At 39.5% G+C, this 16,022-nt stretch overlaps 1 protein-coding gene across 1 annotated transcript; it reads left to right on the forward strand.

Moving 5' to 3' along the window:
• Window positions 1–1,589: 1,589 nt before the first annotated feature.
• Window positions 1,590–15,931, forward strand: col9a3 (collagen, type IX, alpha 3). The gene is made up of 32 exons (XM_062426513.1): window positions 1,590–1,701; window positions 2,549–2,617; window positions 3,971–4,006; window positions 4,660–4,731; window positions 4,922–4,975; window positions 6,967–7,002; window positions 7,545–7,568; window positions 7,780–7,833; window positions 8,688–8,741; window positions 8,973–9,014; window positions 9,124–9,180; window positions 9,313–9,366; window positions 9,453–9,506; window positions 9,648–9,701; window positions 9,821–9,874; window positions 9,998–10,051; window positions 10,132–10,185; window positions 10,271–10,324; window positions 10,408–10,461; window positions 10,719–10,763; window positions 10,852–10,905; window positions 11,020–11,073; window positions 11,807–11,860; window positions 11,954–12,025; window positions 12,476–12,511; window positions 12,829–12,873; window positions 13,063–13,095; window positions 13,756–13,902; window positions 14,031–14,085; window positions 14,180–14,362; window positions 14,453–14,530; window positions 14,929–15,931. Exons 1-32 carry the CDS (start codon window positions 1,636–1,638, stop codon window positions 15,111–15,113), a joined length of 2,037 nt encoding a protein of 678 aa, XP_062282497.1. The 5' UTR covers window positions 1,590–1,635; the 3' UTR covers window positions 15,114–15,931.
• The last annotated feature ends 91 nt before the right edge of the window (window positions 15,932–16,022 follow it).

Genomic DNA, 16,022 nt, shown 5'->3' on the forward strand with positions numbered 1-16,022 from the left:
AGCCAAAAGTCTGAGCCACTTCATAGTTTATTAAATAACAGTTCTCAGAATAACACTGGTAGATTTCAGCCTTTTCTCCTATTCCTGAGACTCTTCTTGGATTTCCTAGTGCAGCAGTGTGCAATATATTCAGGGCTGTCAGTCTTTAATTTATTTTGAGCAAATAAACCAAGCCTCAGTGAAGTGACATGACTCACCAAAGATATTGTTGAGGCATTAGGATCAGTGTGGAGTCGAGAGTTTATCTGTAAAGTATAAGAAGCAGTTACAAAACATGCTGTTGGGAGTCTAAACTTGCTGTTTGTCATTACGTTGTCCGTGCTGGACTCAATCTTTAGATCTACTCTTTTCCTTTTTGGAATAATATAATTAAACATATTTAACACGTTTTGGCTCTTTTTCAATTCAGATTAGGTCATGCTCAGAAACGCTTCTCTTCCATGACAGAAGATGTGAATATTTCTGGGCTTGTATTTTATCTCCATATTGACTTTAAAGGTAAGAGGTGGTAATCTCTGTTATTTCTATATTATGCAGGTTTTTTTATATTTGCAGTTTTTGTGTCGCACTTATGCCGTATGGACATAAGCATCACTGCCAAACTTGAAATGCAGCCATATTCTTCATCCCACTCTACACTGCTGCAAAAATGGTCTTGAAGGTTCATGGTGCAATAAGGGACCTGTAAAGTGCATTGTTAGATTAGACAAAACTGAAGAAGTCGGTGTGGTATTGAAAAGGTCAGTTACTGATGCAGATTTTAAAAGTATCATGCAAATTAGAAACTGATCAGTTAAAAGTGAGCTGATTTTGCACGTCAAGCTCAGTTTTACTCGTCTTGAAGAGTACTAACTAATACTATAAATAATCCTGCGGCTCTGGAGGAGTTGAGAAAATAACCTTGAAGATGTCATAGTGATGTCATCAGGATTACTTACTGTGTTACAAACTAGGGGCCAGAACTTTAAAGATGTGGGTATTTACCAGCTAGGGAGTGTCTAATGAAGATGTCGAGTTGCATTGTGGGAAATTTAGGATCCAGCATTTTTGGAGCTTGAACCATATCATTAACTAAATGTCAGGGTATTTTGGCCTCCGCTACTGCAACTTTGTCCATTATAATTTTTAATTGGTCTCATGAAAGTCATCCTAATATATAGAAGTGTAATTCTAAATTGCTGGTGTGCTCCTTTAAATTATTGCACTTCTATATGGTACCACTGAAGAACCCTTGAGGAGCTTTTTTTTCTACTTTGCAGACACGGAGGATTTGTGATTTAGGTCAGTTTCTAATTGGTCAAAGCACAAACCCCCACTTATTTTTAACATTTTTAGCTCAACCCACTTTCCTGGTGTCCGAAATGGTTTCCCCCTCAGCTCTCTACCTCCCTCACCAGTTCCACTCCTCCTCACCCCCCTCACCCCTGTGAACAGTGCACCAGATTGAGTTCAGCCCCTCTAACTGGAGGCTCGGGTTTATCTGGGACCAAAGAGAAAGCCATTCGGGAGCTTTGCGCAGCTAAGTGAAGGAAGGCTCCGTTGTGGACACTGGGGGGGAGTGAGTGAGGACCGGGAACCGGGGATTTGACCTTTTTCCGCGTAAACTCGGGTTTGTGAGGGGAGAGCTGGTCAGGCATGGCGGTGTTCTCCGCTCTTTGGGTGCTCTTACTGTGCCAGCTTTTGACATCATCCTCTGCCCAGGTAGGGTTCATCAAGTGTCGCATCCATCCTTTCTCTTTCACTTGATGCATATTCTTAACTTGTGTGATCTTCAAATCGACTTATTCATAGCTGCATCCCTGTCTTACAGTTACCTGCATGCCATCTACCCTAAAATCTGATGAATATCGATATTTTGATCTATGCTGCACAGTCAAATGACATTTATTTTTCCTGCACAATCATTACTGATTGAATTAGAGTATTAGAGTATTATTGTGTCTCAGGTTCTGTAGGACTATTTTTGCTCCATCATATCAGCCTAATCGTGTGCAGGTGGCTGCGCCTCTCTCAGTAGTTGGTGAAGTTGGGGTTATGTTTTCCTTGAACCTGTGGAATGCACGGATTGCAGATCAGTGCCACAGCGCACAATGCCACCTCTGTTCATTCAGGCTCCCTGGCTGGGCCAAACGCAGGAGCTCATTTAGAAAATCCTCAGTGAAATTAGTTTATTTCGTTTGAATGAACTGTGGTTTGTTTGTGTTTTCATATAAATCTGGTCTTCCTTTTGTGCGTAAGGGGACATTAAAAGCATCTTTACGCGCGCATGTTTGCATCATGGTTTTCACTGAGGTGGCATTAAATACTGTATGTTCAGTTGCATCTTTAGAATAGCTCTAAATCATGATATTTAAATTATGTTGTAGAGAGTAAACTTTTAGCATCTGTTTTAATTCATTCTCACAGCAGTGATGCCAAAATACACCAAGCAATTCATATCAAACCACAACCTGCATCTTCCTGCTTGTGATATTTGCATGAAAGAAAATGTAACTAGTTGCTTAATGTTATTTAATGAAATTGATTTCTGGTGAATTTTCTATTGCAGAGGCCGGGCCCCAGAGGATCTTCTGGGCCACCAGGACCCCCAGGGGAAGCAGGAAGGGATGGCACTGATGTGAGTTGAGCACACTCCAAGAGTTTCTGTACCCAAAACCAATGTACCTGCAACTTTTTTTCCTGTCATATTTTATTTTAACAGATACAGGGGAAAAATTAGCTCCCATAAATGTGGAGTTTCTTTTTCGCAAGTTTTCTTCCTCTTTTAAGAAATATGTGCCCAGAGCATATATATTAATTATTATTTTCACTGGCCAGCTATCTGACTTTAGATCTTTGTCATGCTGTATTTTAAAACTGTACTGTATTCCCACTTCTACCTTTGGTAGAAAGTGTTTTCTTTGTGCATAAATGTGGTTAGAATATTTCTAGATATTAGTTTTGATCACATTGACCCCACCCACAGCCCCGCCTACAAGTATAAAATAATAATTATGGTTGTCAGGTAGGCAGGGTTAAGGCACGTGTCTACTAAATGGAGATCTGTTGTTGGAACGGTGTTGAAAACCTGATTATATGCATATATATATAGAGAGAGGGAGATTATATACATACTATGAATGGCTTGTACCTCTTTAATGTGTTTAATTTAATCTGTGAACAAAATGAACAATACAAAAACAATTCACTTTAATTCAAGCTCCCAGAGTCTTTACTGTTTGTGGGCTTTTGTTGGCTTTTAGGAAATATTGTCACAGTGAAAATATGAGTAAAACATGATGTAAATCTTTATTTTCACAAGTTAGAAGAGGAAATTGGATTATGGGATAGTCAAGTAAAAACAACAATTTGGTTGTCTTTGGTGATATTTCTTTACTTCTTACATGTTCATATCTTTGATTTGTGTTAATGTTGCTATTACATAAAATAATGATAGAGAAGGAAAAAAAATGTTGGTAAATGTTATGTATCCATGTCAGAGTATTTTATGTGTGGATATTTTTGTGACTCCAGTAAAGGAAGCCACACAGAGGGTCCATTCATACATTCCCCAACCCAGTGAGACCATCTAGAGTTTCACCTCACACCTCCTCCTTGCACCTTCAGCACCCCCTGTCCAAACCAAACTGAGTCTTTTACCTTGTGACCAGTCGGCACTGGGTCATTTTAGATTTGTTTGTTCTTCCCCAGTCACTGCAGAGACTAAACATTATATCCTATACACTGGAGCAGACTCACTGCTCCAGTCACTTTATTATTTCACTTTAATATTTCATCTGTTCCACTAGGTTCTCTACAATCAAAGACTCTTGGAGTCTTTGAGCTTCAGTGGCTGGTGCATTTTAAAGAGCCTCATCTGTATGATCCTAGATTAGTCTGGAGCATTTAAGATGTGCAACAAATGATCTAAAAATGAATAAAATGTTTTTATCTGGCTATTTTACCTATTTTTTCTTTCTCTATTTAACAGGGCAAACCTGGGCCAGCTGGACTACCAGGGAAAGCAGTAAGTATTTCAACAATACCATTTCATTTAGGGACTGAAAATTATTGTGGCAAAGAGAGAGGCTCAATTTCATGTTGTACTTCACAAAGCAAGATCCCTCCCAGGTTTATTGATGTTTTCTTTAAACTCTCCTCTTATCTAAACCCTCCCCACAACATATCAAGATAATACAACCGTGTTACATTTGTACAACCTTTTTAATCCTGTACCCCAATTTGAAAAGTAATATGTTAATACAATGTGTCATATTGCCACAAGTGCGCACACAAATAAAACCCTCATACAGAGGCAGACCTGCCCTCTGCATAAATGTATAGTGATAGTGCAAGTTGTCCTTTTGATATAACAATTCATGTTACTACTAACTATATTGTAAAGGAAGGCTGAAATAAAATGCAAATTTAGGATGGAAAAGACAGAAGACCCTCCCCTGCTGTCCCCCAATAAGTCAGACTGCTCTAAACTAAGCCCAAAAAATAAATGATGACAATTTCCCCCTTTTCACAGTATTTAGCACCCTCTAAAAACTTTATTTCTGTAAATCTAGTTAAACTTTTTTTTTGATGATGTTCAGATAAAAGAAATAGAAAATCATTTGTTCAGTCGACTAAATAACTGACTTTTTATGTGCTCGTAAATCTCTTTCTGTATAGGGTACTAAAGGAAAGGGAGGACTACCAGGAACAGCAGGAAAGCCAGGCCTTCCAGGACTTCCAGGGGTGGACGTAAGTGTCCGACAGACACACACAAACAGTTCTTACACTAATATCAACACATCATCCGTCTGGAATTGGCACCTAAACAGAATGTAGTTTTGTCTGTGAAACTGAAATGATTAATGGTTGACAATGTGTATTACATACATTAATGTATTACATCAGAACGTGAGGCAATAATGTACAACTTTCTCTTCAGGGTTTGACAGGTCCCGACGGCCCTGCTGGCAAGGATGGACCCCCAGGGGAGGCAGTAAGTGTGTCTTAGTCTTGTGATCATGCCGGGATGCTGAGGATACACGTAAACATGCAACCAGCTGACTGCATGTTGATTGGGTGTTGTAGTACGAAGATCTTTAGGAGGGTCTAACAGGGACAAGGCCTGTGTTTCTTCTGTCAGCCTGAATTTGTCAAGCTGGCTCAGCCTCTTGGTGGGAATATTTTTAATGAGGGATCAGAATCGGATTTATTTCTGCTGTTTCCCTAATCCGGCTTGGAATGCACTCTGTTTCCCACCAATCTGCCAGAGTGTAGGGGATGATGATCTGTTGCCCTGATGCTTAGGCAAACAGGTATTATCCTCTGAGAGATACATGAAAGACAGAATCATAACACATGTGACATCAAACAAATTCTGCATGTTATGATTAAACAGGCAACTCCTCGGGGCTGGAAATCAAGACTTTTATTTGTCACATTATACATAAGATCAAGACTCATGAGTACAGATTGACGCTGTAAGTCTATGAATCCACTGTCAAGACAGATAAACCCCGTCGGCAATTCAACTAATTTGCCAACCTAATGAGGAAGCTTGCGTCAACCAATGTCCCTAATTACTCAGATTACTGCACTGTTATGGCTGGCTCACAAACCTGAGATTTGTGCTGAAGAGTCATGCATAGACAAACAGGATCAAACTGTTGCAGTTTGAGGCAGAGCAGGAGCTAATAGACTAATGCTGTAATCAGTTCTGCCTCATCTGCGTTCAACACGATAGTAATGATGACTTTTAATGACACCACACTGATTTTGCTGTGCCACGTTTAGGCACGTCTTAGTGTTACATTTATAAGTTATTGGACCATTTTCAGCCAGCTCACATCAGTCTGTTTATGATTCGTGTGCTAGCATAGCCTGTCGTCTGGTTTGCACACTGAGGAATGCACTGAATAAGTGTAACATCACTACGTTAGGCCTGTTTATTAGTCTTTTGCCCTCTGACCTCTCAGACAACACAAATACAGCTGGGAGGGGGTTTAAACAAAGAGTTACAGGAGAGGAGGCGAGACGATTATGGGGGAAGGAGTTGAGGGGCGGTTAGAAAGGAAAGGAGAAAGGGCAACACAGACAGTCATAATTTAATTATTAATTTGTGGGATGACTTTGGAAAAGTCTTTTTTTTAAATGACAGAAATAACAGATGTAACAAGTAAACAAAGAACACATCAATAATGAAAGAGTCAAAATCAAAAGTAACAAAAATACATGCTATTGTGTCCCCCACAGAAAAACAATGCAAAGTATATACTGTACATTATTTTTTGTACAAATAACCAACGAGGGTCATTAATTTTGAGAAATGATCGTATTAATTGATCACAGTAATTTGCCTTCTAATATTTTCTTCTCAATATCTCTAATTAGTTGCAAAACAAGTTTGATCTTTTATATGACCGGCAGCAAAGTAGTCGTGTCCAGATTTCTGCACATCAGTTTTCTGTTATCAGTGGAGAGCGAGAGGAAACACATGTTTTTATTACTGTTCTAACCCTTTTAATTTAATAATAGAATATATATCTGGCTGGCATATGACTAAGAGTTACGTCATGCTGCACACACATTTAAATTCATCATAGTATTTGGTTATTTTACGGGTAATTAGTGAGATAAATGCACATAATGACAGTCTGATGTAAATAGTTTAACATTTTAATGTGTTCATAATACCTTCAATATATGCATACCCTAAATTATCTGTAATTGTCAATAGCTTTATATGTTTTAAGACATCACCACCATCTGTCACCATCTTCGTATTGTTGAGATACATAAGAGTGTTTCTGGTTTAAAGGTTACCACAATTCCCTTTAAATTAATAATCCCAAATACTGTTTACCTAGGCACAAAACAAAAGATTTTCTACTGTGTCCACACATGAGTAACCATAATTTATGTTTTCTTTTTGCACTGCTTGATTATGTCTGAGACACTGATTGCAGTATTTTGCCTGGTTCTCTACAGGGTGATGCTGGACCAGCTGGGCCACCTGGACCTCCTGTAAGTACCCCCACTTACTATATAACACCTAAAAAACAATACACAGGCACACAGCAGTTACTTCATATAATCTGTTCTTCAACCCTGTAATATGTAACCACTTCACTGACTATTGAAAAGCATCATTTGCCTAGAAAGGGTCCTTATTCTGTGTTATTCTGATACCTACATCTATCATTGGACCAAAGGAAGTCACTCTTCCTCAGATCACAATTATAATTTCATGTTAAGAGTATCAAGCTCTGTATTTCTGCTCCTTCAGAGTCAGAGATAAAACTCAGCTGTAAGCCCTCAGGTAAACTAAAGATGATGAAAACACTTTTGAAAGCAGCACATATTGTCCCAGTAATACTCAGATTACAGTTAGCCCTCATCTAACTGGACTGGAAAGTGGATATCCACCTCAAGGCAACAACCTGCGACAAATTTTCGAAAGCAGATTTAATGCAGTACTACATCACGTGGTTGATATCGATGTTGTGAGTAAATCTAATCATCGCTTGGTGTTTGTGACTTAATTTGCCTTCCTGTGTCTTCCGTAGGGCAGAGGGAGATCAGGAGCTGCCGTGAGTACAGAGCACTCTCTTTTTATATTCTTGTTATGTGCAGTAAGATGGAGAAAGTGATGCATTTGTATCATTTATACTCATTGCTAGTGTTTGTTTACATGCTGGAGGAGTGTGCTTGTACATGTCACTCTACAATATGTTGCTGTCCAGATTGTGTGCTACATCTAAACATGTACTCTGATGCCTTGCCAATGTGCTTTGTTTCCAGGGGTTACCTGGAACCAATGGGTTGCCAGGTGGAGTCGGACCCCAGGGTCCAGCGGTAAGTGTGTGTCTGATCTCCGAAATTAAACTTCCTGTAGTCATCATGAAGACATCACATCCACTGATTCAGAATGAAATAATGGAATCATTTTTGTCATCATTATATATTATTCTAGCCTTGATTCAATATCCAGATGGCCACAAAATATTCTAGCTACTTTTCAGAAAATTAATGCAGAAGCATCTGCAGCAGAAACTGTAAATGATCTGAATAGGTTATAAAGCTCAGAACGTCTAACAGGTCCAGCTATGATTTTAACTCATAGCTCTTCTGAAATCCGCCAGTACAACATTGCCCTAAATTTTAATATTATATATCACGGGCAGGAGGACAAGAATAACCACTGAAGGGGAACAACACTTCAGTATGTGGACTGGCCTCATGTTTTTTCTGGGTCACACTTTATTTGGATTGTCCAGTGCTCATAATGAGCTTATGATTGCTTAAAAGTTCACACAGATGCTACAAAACCATCAACAGAAGTGTGAAGATATTTTATTTTCTGGGTCAAAATTTCTCTGAAAGGAGATTAACATTAAAGAATACAGTGTGGGTCAGTGATAGGATACTTCAGCTAATAACAGGGTCACCACTGCTGGCGTGGTCACACAACTGAACATGTACTTTTTTGACCTTTTAAATATTCAAATTATCTGTCACTCTGAGTTGGAGAAAGTTACCCTGAGTGACAACCAGAACTGACTTTAGTAACTGTGACCAGATTAGTTCTAGGGGTGAGATGTTGCAGATAGAAGAGACAAATCAGGAAGTATCTGAAGTCAATGGAGTAAATGACAGAATCACAACTGAGATGCTGAAGATGATACTGATCCTCTTTGTCTGTTTATCAGGGCGCTGAGGGTCTTGCAGGACTTCCCGGACCTGCTGGCTCTGATGGACCACCAGTAAGTGCAATCATCATTCTAGACTTGATAACTGGTGCTGATGGTACAGAACAACACAGTCATGCATTTTTCCACTGCCACCCAGTGGACTTTTTGTTGCATGTCTGTAACATAAGCACATAAGCACCGTATCAAGTGCAAGAAAATACACCTGAACCAAGGATGCATTACAAAACTTCAATAAAAACCTCTTAATTTCTTGCTGTGTGTTGTCATTCTTCCTTTTATCAGGGTCTTCCTGGTACTCTTCATGATCTCAACGGTGACCTTCTGGTAAGTTTCAATAACGCACCTGTGAGAGCAACATAAAGTCAGTGAACTTAATATGTGTCCTCTGCGTACAGTGTAGAGTGCTCAGTCTTTTTTGTCTTGTCCTCTACAGTGTCCTGCAATCTGCCCCCCTGGTCCCTCTGGTCCTCCTGGGATGCCAGGATTCAAGGTAAATATAGCTGTTGTCATGGTTCTATTTTTTGTAAAATGTCTTTGAAATTCACCTCACGTCTCACTCTCACTATACATTTCCGTCCACACTCATATCTGGTTCCACTTCTATGTATTTTAACTCATGCAGGGTCACACAGGACATAAAGGAGAAAGGGGAGAGCTTGGGAAAGATGGAGAAAAGGTGAGTTTATTATGAGACATACTGTTGTGATACTTGATACTACTTTTGTTTTTTGTTGATGTACTAAGTGTCCTGTTTGTCTCTAGGGTGATGCTGGTCCACCTGGTCCACCAGGTATTCCCGGTACAGTGGGTCTGCAGGTGAGTTCCATGAAGATTTTCCTATTTTTGTGTCACTTTATACCTGGTGTCCATTAGCACCCAGGCAGTGTTTGAGGAATAATCACATATTTAGATTTTTGTTGATATATTAAAGTGTCTTTATCGTGCTCTCTGTTTCAGGGCCCACGTGGTCTAAGAGGTTTGCCAGGCCCAATGGGATCAGTGGGAGACAGAGTAAGCAACTTTAACAGCATTATCACACCTTCCTTCTTCAACTTCTTATCACTCACACACTTAAATTTGTGTACAAATAGTGTGTTTTCTTTGAGCTCAAACTCTTTGTTTGTCTCTAGGGCCTGCCAGGATTCAGAGGAAAGCCAGGCATTGCCGGCATCATTGGAAAGACAGTGAGTGTCTCTTTGTTTGTAAAACACTTGAAACAATGATAGCATTTAGTAGTAATCTACAGCTAGAACCAATGGCTGGTCCCATCAATGAATAGCTGTTTGTGTTTCATCTGATTTGTCCAGGGTGATGCTGGTGAAAAGGGGCCACAGGGTTTCAGAGGTCCCAAAGGAGAAATTGTGAGTAAAAGACTTTGAGTTGTGACTATGAGTTAAACTAGTAAAAAAGATGTAAAACTGAGTCTGTTGTCTTTGAACAGGGTAAAATTGGTGCTAAAGGAGGTCCTGGTGGAGCAGGACCCAAAGGGGAGCCTGTAAGTGCATATCTGGAAACAATATAAATATTTAACATACATCACCACTCAGAGCCATGAGGATCATATTTGATGTCCTCCACAGGGTATTCCTGGCAGGGATGGCAAAGATGGCACACCAGGATTGGATGGCGAGAAGGTACGTTGCACCTTGTCTTATTGCATGCTCTGTTGTCCATAGCAAGACTGATGTCACACTCACAGTGGTGTCTGTTTTGATAGGGTGATGCTGGGCGCCATGGAGTAGTTGGAGAAAAAGGACCAAATGGCCTTCCTGTAAGTATTTTGAAATAGACTAGAGTGTGTCCTGAGGCTAATTGATAGTAAAGTAATGTGTTTAATCCATCTTGATTCTTCTGCACATACATTCTCTCAAAGTCAACCCTAATCCACTGCATGTGGTCTGTGAAAAATGGTTTGTCCTACTCCTAAATAGGAAAATTCAGTTTCTTTAAAGACTAAAATGTTGTAAGTCAAAAGGCCTCAAAACATACTCTCTCAGTGTGATCATTGTTTTGCATTTTCTGTTGCAGGGCCTACAAGGAAAGGGTGGCGCAAAGGGATCCAAAGGAGAAGTCGTGAGTGTTACAACTAAACAGAAATACATTTTAACCTTAAAATTAAATTAGCACCATATAGGACAACTATTTTCTTCTTTTTCACCAGGGTGACCCAGGGAAGGCTGGAGAGACGGGACCCTCTGGAGAGCCAGGTATTCCTGTATGTATCTGATGGGCTTTTGGGGGTGTCACTGGGTCACTTAACCAAACATGGAACTTCAACAATGTTGCGTCTTGTCTCTAAACTTTCCACATCTTTCGTCTGTTTCCTCAGGGTGACATTGGCATCCCAGGAGAGAGGGGAATAGCAGGACCCAGAGGAGTAGCTGTGAGTTAATGGTTACACTATCATTTGATGTGATGTGAACATTATCTCCAGTTAAATTACTGCACTGCTAGTTTAGCTATAAAAACTTCAAAAGCATCTGTTACATATGACATTTAAAAAATAATCTTCAAAAAGCCAAATGATTAGACTCCTTGCTTCACAGGACCATCTGTTCATTTTAACCAATTTACAGCCAGTATTAATAACAAGTGTGGATATTTGAATACATAATGAGTGAAAAAGGAATGGCAATGATGGAAAATATCTCATAAGACTACAATTCATAGCAGCATGCAACATAAATATGCTCCCATTGAGATATAACTGGAATAGCAGGACAACAAGCTACTGTGTTTCAAAGTTTATTACATTTTGCTACAGAAATAATAAAAGTATTGCTGTTGATTCCGTGATTCACAAAGGTGCAGTTATAAGAAATTGATGGCCAGTGTTGAGAGCAGGTATTTGTAAAGCAGGAATTTATGAACAGAGAGGTCTTTGTTTTTGACAGTAGATCCCATAGCGAGAACAAATTATAAAATAGCAGCTCTAAAGCTGGAAAAATTCAATTTCAGAATACACTACTACCACACACTGCACTGTATAATGAATCATACCTCACATAACCATCACACCCATGCAGTCTATTCTTCTTCTGCAAGACAAAAACATCATTAATATCCAGGTTGTACGATTTCTAATAAGATCACATGACGATTTCTGTTTCCAACAGGGAGCTATTGGACCACTAGGCAACCCTGGTCCTCAGGGAGTGAAAGGCTTCCAGGTCAGTTGCATGACAACACCAATCATCATCAGTTTAAAAAAAAAAAACTTTATTATTAGATAACTTACTAGCTTTGTATGTCATGTGCTGCAGGGGGGAAAAGGAGCCTTGGGGGATCCAGGTCTTCCAGGTCCAACAGGAATCCGTGGGGAGTTTGGAGATAGGGTGAGTTTGACGTGTGATATTTAAAAAAAATTGTGTCTAGATGTAATGATATACAGTTTATACACAATCACTACACCACTGAACAGAATCTTATGAGTTGATGATCTGATGTAGACTAATATTATCAAAAAAAAACTAAAGACCACATTGAAGGGCCACTTCTTACAGACACAGTAGAGATATGTAACCATCCAGCTGTATGTCAATAACCAGGTCATCCCACCTCAGCCTTAGAGGTATAAACTTAAACTGCAGCCAGCAGAGAGTTGAAACACAAAGTGGCCTCCTGTTCAGAATCTGAGGACAGAACAAAGACAGTCTTTATGCCGCTACTGGTTCCCCTCAACCAGCCCACCTCACTTCCTTTCATCCCCCTTCCTTCTTCCACAAATGTCTCTACATGGCTCTTATTTATTCTCTCTCTCTCTCTCTCCTTTTTCAACCCTAAAGGGTCCAGTCGGAGCTTCTGGACCTAAAGGAGACATGGTAAATATATTTATATGTCAAAGTTGAAGTTTAAATATGAACTATGATAGTCTTCACCCAGTCCCTTGAAGGTTATAAAAGAAGGGAAATATTTGTATGCTGTTGGTTGAAAATCCTGGATGTCCAAAAAATGTGTCAACTTCTTAAGAGCTACAAAAACATCCTTTGTGTGTGTTTGTATCCTTTATTGTTTTTTTTCTCAAACATGATACCAAAAATGTTTTATCAGCTTAAGAGAGGTACTATTTATCAAACAAAAACCAACCAGAAGTTGTGAGATTTAATCAAATAATTCATATGTTGTGTTGCAACTTTAGGGCGTGGCAGGAAGTGATGGTTTACCTGGAGAGAACGGAGAACCTGTGAGTATTTTCTTTTATTTCTTTGTCCCAATCAATAATTAAACACATGTAGTATTTGTAACTTAGAGAATTGTTAGTTTGTTAGCAGGCATTTGTTTTATTTATTAATTGAAAAAAAAAAAAAGATTCTGTGATGTAAAATCATGTAGTCCTGACTTATATTTAACTAAACATTTCTCATATTTTCAGGGACCTTTTGGACCAGTTGGACAAAAAGGAGAGGTGAGCTACATCTGTTTTCACTTACATTTTGTGCATTTGTTAATTGTGCGTCCTCCCAACACTTGCAGTATTGCAGACCTCTACATCGACTCAAACTAATTGAAACAGTTTCCTACCTACACTAGATGGCCGTCTCTTAGCACAAATTGTGTGTGGGTGTAATTAGCGGCGCAAGTTTGTTCCAAACTCCCTCTGTGTCTCACTGAACATTAAAGACTGGTGCCTTGCTCTGAGCTATTGCCCACTTGTCAGTCACTGCACATGATTCTGACTCACATTCCAGGTTTAATAGGATTAATTAGAGATAGGTATTGCTGCTTTAGGTGTATTAGCTTGTTGACCACCATCACCACAAGGGAGACACAAGTCACATTAAGCTGGAGCACTATTTATGTAATTAGAGACACAGCACTGATGAGTCTCACCTTCTAGTTTCATTTACTGTTTGCTGTGCTCGTTGGAGTAATTATCAAGAACCAAGGCACCATATGAATCCACCCACGCGTCGTCTCAACAGACCTAGTTTGCTCCTTCGTTGGTGTTTAGTCAACGATCAAATCAGGCTTATGGATGTTTTTAGCTCCAGTTTGGAAGAAATTGATTTCTTCATTTTTGCAGAATATAATGAGTCATTTAATGGATAATTCTTCTTGATTATAGTCAGGGAAACGGGGTGAATTGGGACCTAAAGGCGTGACAGGTCCACAAGGGGAACTTGGAGCAAGAGGGGTTCCAGGAAAAGAAGGCCCAATGGGCTTCCAAGGGGAACAAGGTGTGCCTGGAATTCCAGGAAAGACAGGTGTACCTGTGAGTGTGTTTTTTATATGTACAAAAATTGCAGCTTGTGATTAATGGAAACATATTCATGGTTGTTGTTTTCAAATAAACCACATTAATGAGCTTCTGCTTTAAAATGTCTTCTTTACTTGTTTCAGGGTAAACTGTCAAGCGAACAGCACATCAGAGAGCTGTGTGGCTCAATGATCGATGGTGAAGATCTTAATTAATCTGCGTCTATGATTCACTCCAGTACTGAATAAAAGATAAGCTTGGAATTGACCCTCTGTTGTTTTCTATCACCCAGATCAGATTGCACAGCTGGCTGCTAACCTTAGAAGACCCCTGGCTCCTGGAAATGTGGGTCGCCCTGGACGTGCTGGACCTCAAGGAAAGCCAGGAGTTACTGGCTCTATTGGACATCCGGGTTCCCGTGGACCACCAGGGTACAGAGGCCTCCCAGGAGAGCTTGGAGACCCTGGTCCCAGAGGTATGAAATTCAAACAATATAAACTTTTGATTTATTGGTAGGAACACACAAATCAACTGATCGATCATATTTTCTTTGTTTTCACAACAGGTGATGTTGGTGAAGCAGGTGATAAGGGACCTGTCGGCAAAGCGATTGAAGGGCCTACTGGAGACCAAGGATACCCAGGTATATGGCCCCTGTACAGAACACTTTAATTGGAGTTTGAGCTGATTGGATCTTCAACAGTATTCCCCTCCAATTTTACAGTTGTTCTTACGGCAAAACATTTGATCGGTCAAACACAGACAAAACTAAAAAGATCAATGCATGCCTCAATCCAATAAAGTGCACCAGCTCCAGGGCACAGACACTAAAATGGTTTACTGTCACAAATATAATGGAGCCATAATTCATGTTATTAGTTACATCTGTGCTTTTCCTGCTATGACACATGAAAATGTCTGTTGTGGTGGTCATTAACATGAACTGTTCCTCAACAATGTGTAATATCAAATGCCAAATGTTAGTCTATTAAAGATCAGTTGCAAATATAGCAATGCTCATTCTCTGTATGCTGTCCGCAGGTCTTCCTGGAGTACCTGGAATTGTCAAAGACGGGCGTGATGGATCTCCCGGAGATCCAGGTGAGCCTGGAGAGTCAGGCAGGGTAGGTAGGACTGGGCACCAGGGAACTCCTGGAATCTGTGACACATCAGCGTGCCAGGGAGCATCAGTCGCTGGGAAATCATCCAACCCCAAAAACCATTAAACATCACTTCCTGCAACCTGACGCCATCCAAACCACGGAAGAAGGATGAAAAAGTGAAGGAATGAAAGAGAGATCACAAAAATGTCCTCTTTATTTAAATACATGTATCACAAGATGGGAAGAGTAACATCAACAGGTGTGATATTTTGAGAGGAATAGAGGAACATCCAAGGAGTGACATGAATAACAGAACAACTGAGAGACAAAAAAAAAAAATCAAGATGATATCCATAAATAAAGTGGACAGAGGCACGGAAGAGTGCATGAGAACAACCGCATTGCTCCAAATACTATCACATAACAAGACTTGACTTACAAACAACTGGAAACATGAATGATGAGTCCTTTTTGTATAAAAACTTTGTACATGTTGTTTCCCTGCCCCCATTATCTCTAAAAACGGTGACTGTCTCTGAATGTGCATGTATCACGGCCCATTTAATGTAAATCACAGGTGTTACCTCAACATACAAGCTTTCAATGTAAAATATGGAAATAGGAACCAGAGGTAAAAAGCCTCTGTCAAAGAGCTATGTATGTTTTGTAAAAGGAATAAAAAGAACAAATAAACAGGTGCCCAGAAATCGTGTAGATTAATCCAAAAAAAAACAACCTTTTGATAGTCTTTTTTTACAGCTTGTTTTTTGTTTTATTTTTTAATGACATGTGAAGTTGATTATCTAAACTTGAGAATCAAAAACAAAATAAAACGTGTGGATGAAGAAATCAGACATTGTACAATAAATTTAAGAATCTTAGGTGCCGTTTTTTTTTCCTTCTGTTTTTTTCAAATCTGCAATGACCACATCCACTATGTACTACCGGTGCTGTAACTATTAAATATACATGACTTTAAATACTATTTATTATTTGTGGGTGACTGTTGTATGTACAGTAAGATGCTACAGC

Source organism: Scomber scombrus, chromosome 10, assembly GCF_963691925.1.
Source record: "Scomber scombrus chromosome 10, fScoSco1.1, whole genome shotgun sequence".
Classification (NCBI taxonomy): domain Eukaryota; kingdom Metazoa; phylum Chordata; class Actinopteri; order Scombriformes; family Scombridae; genus Scomber; species Scomber scombrus.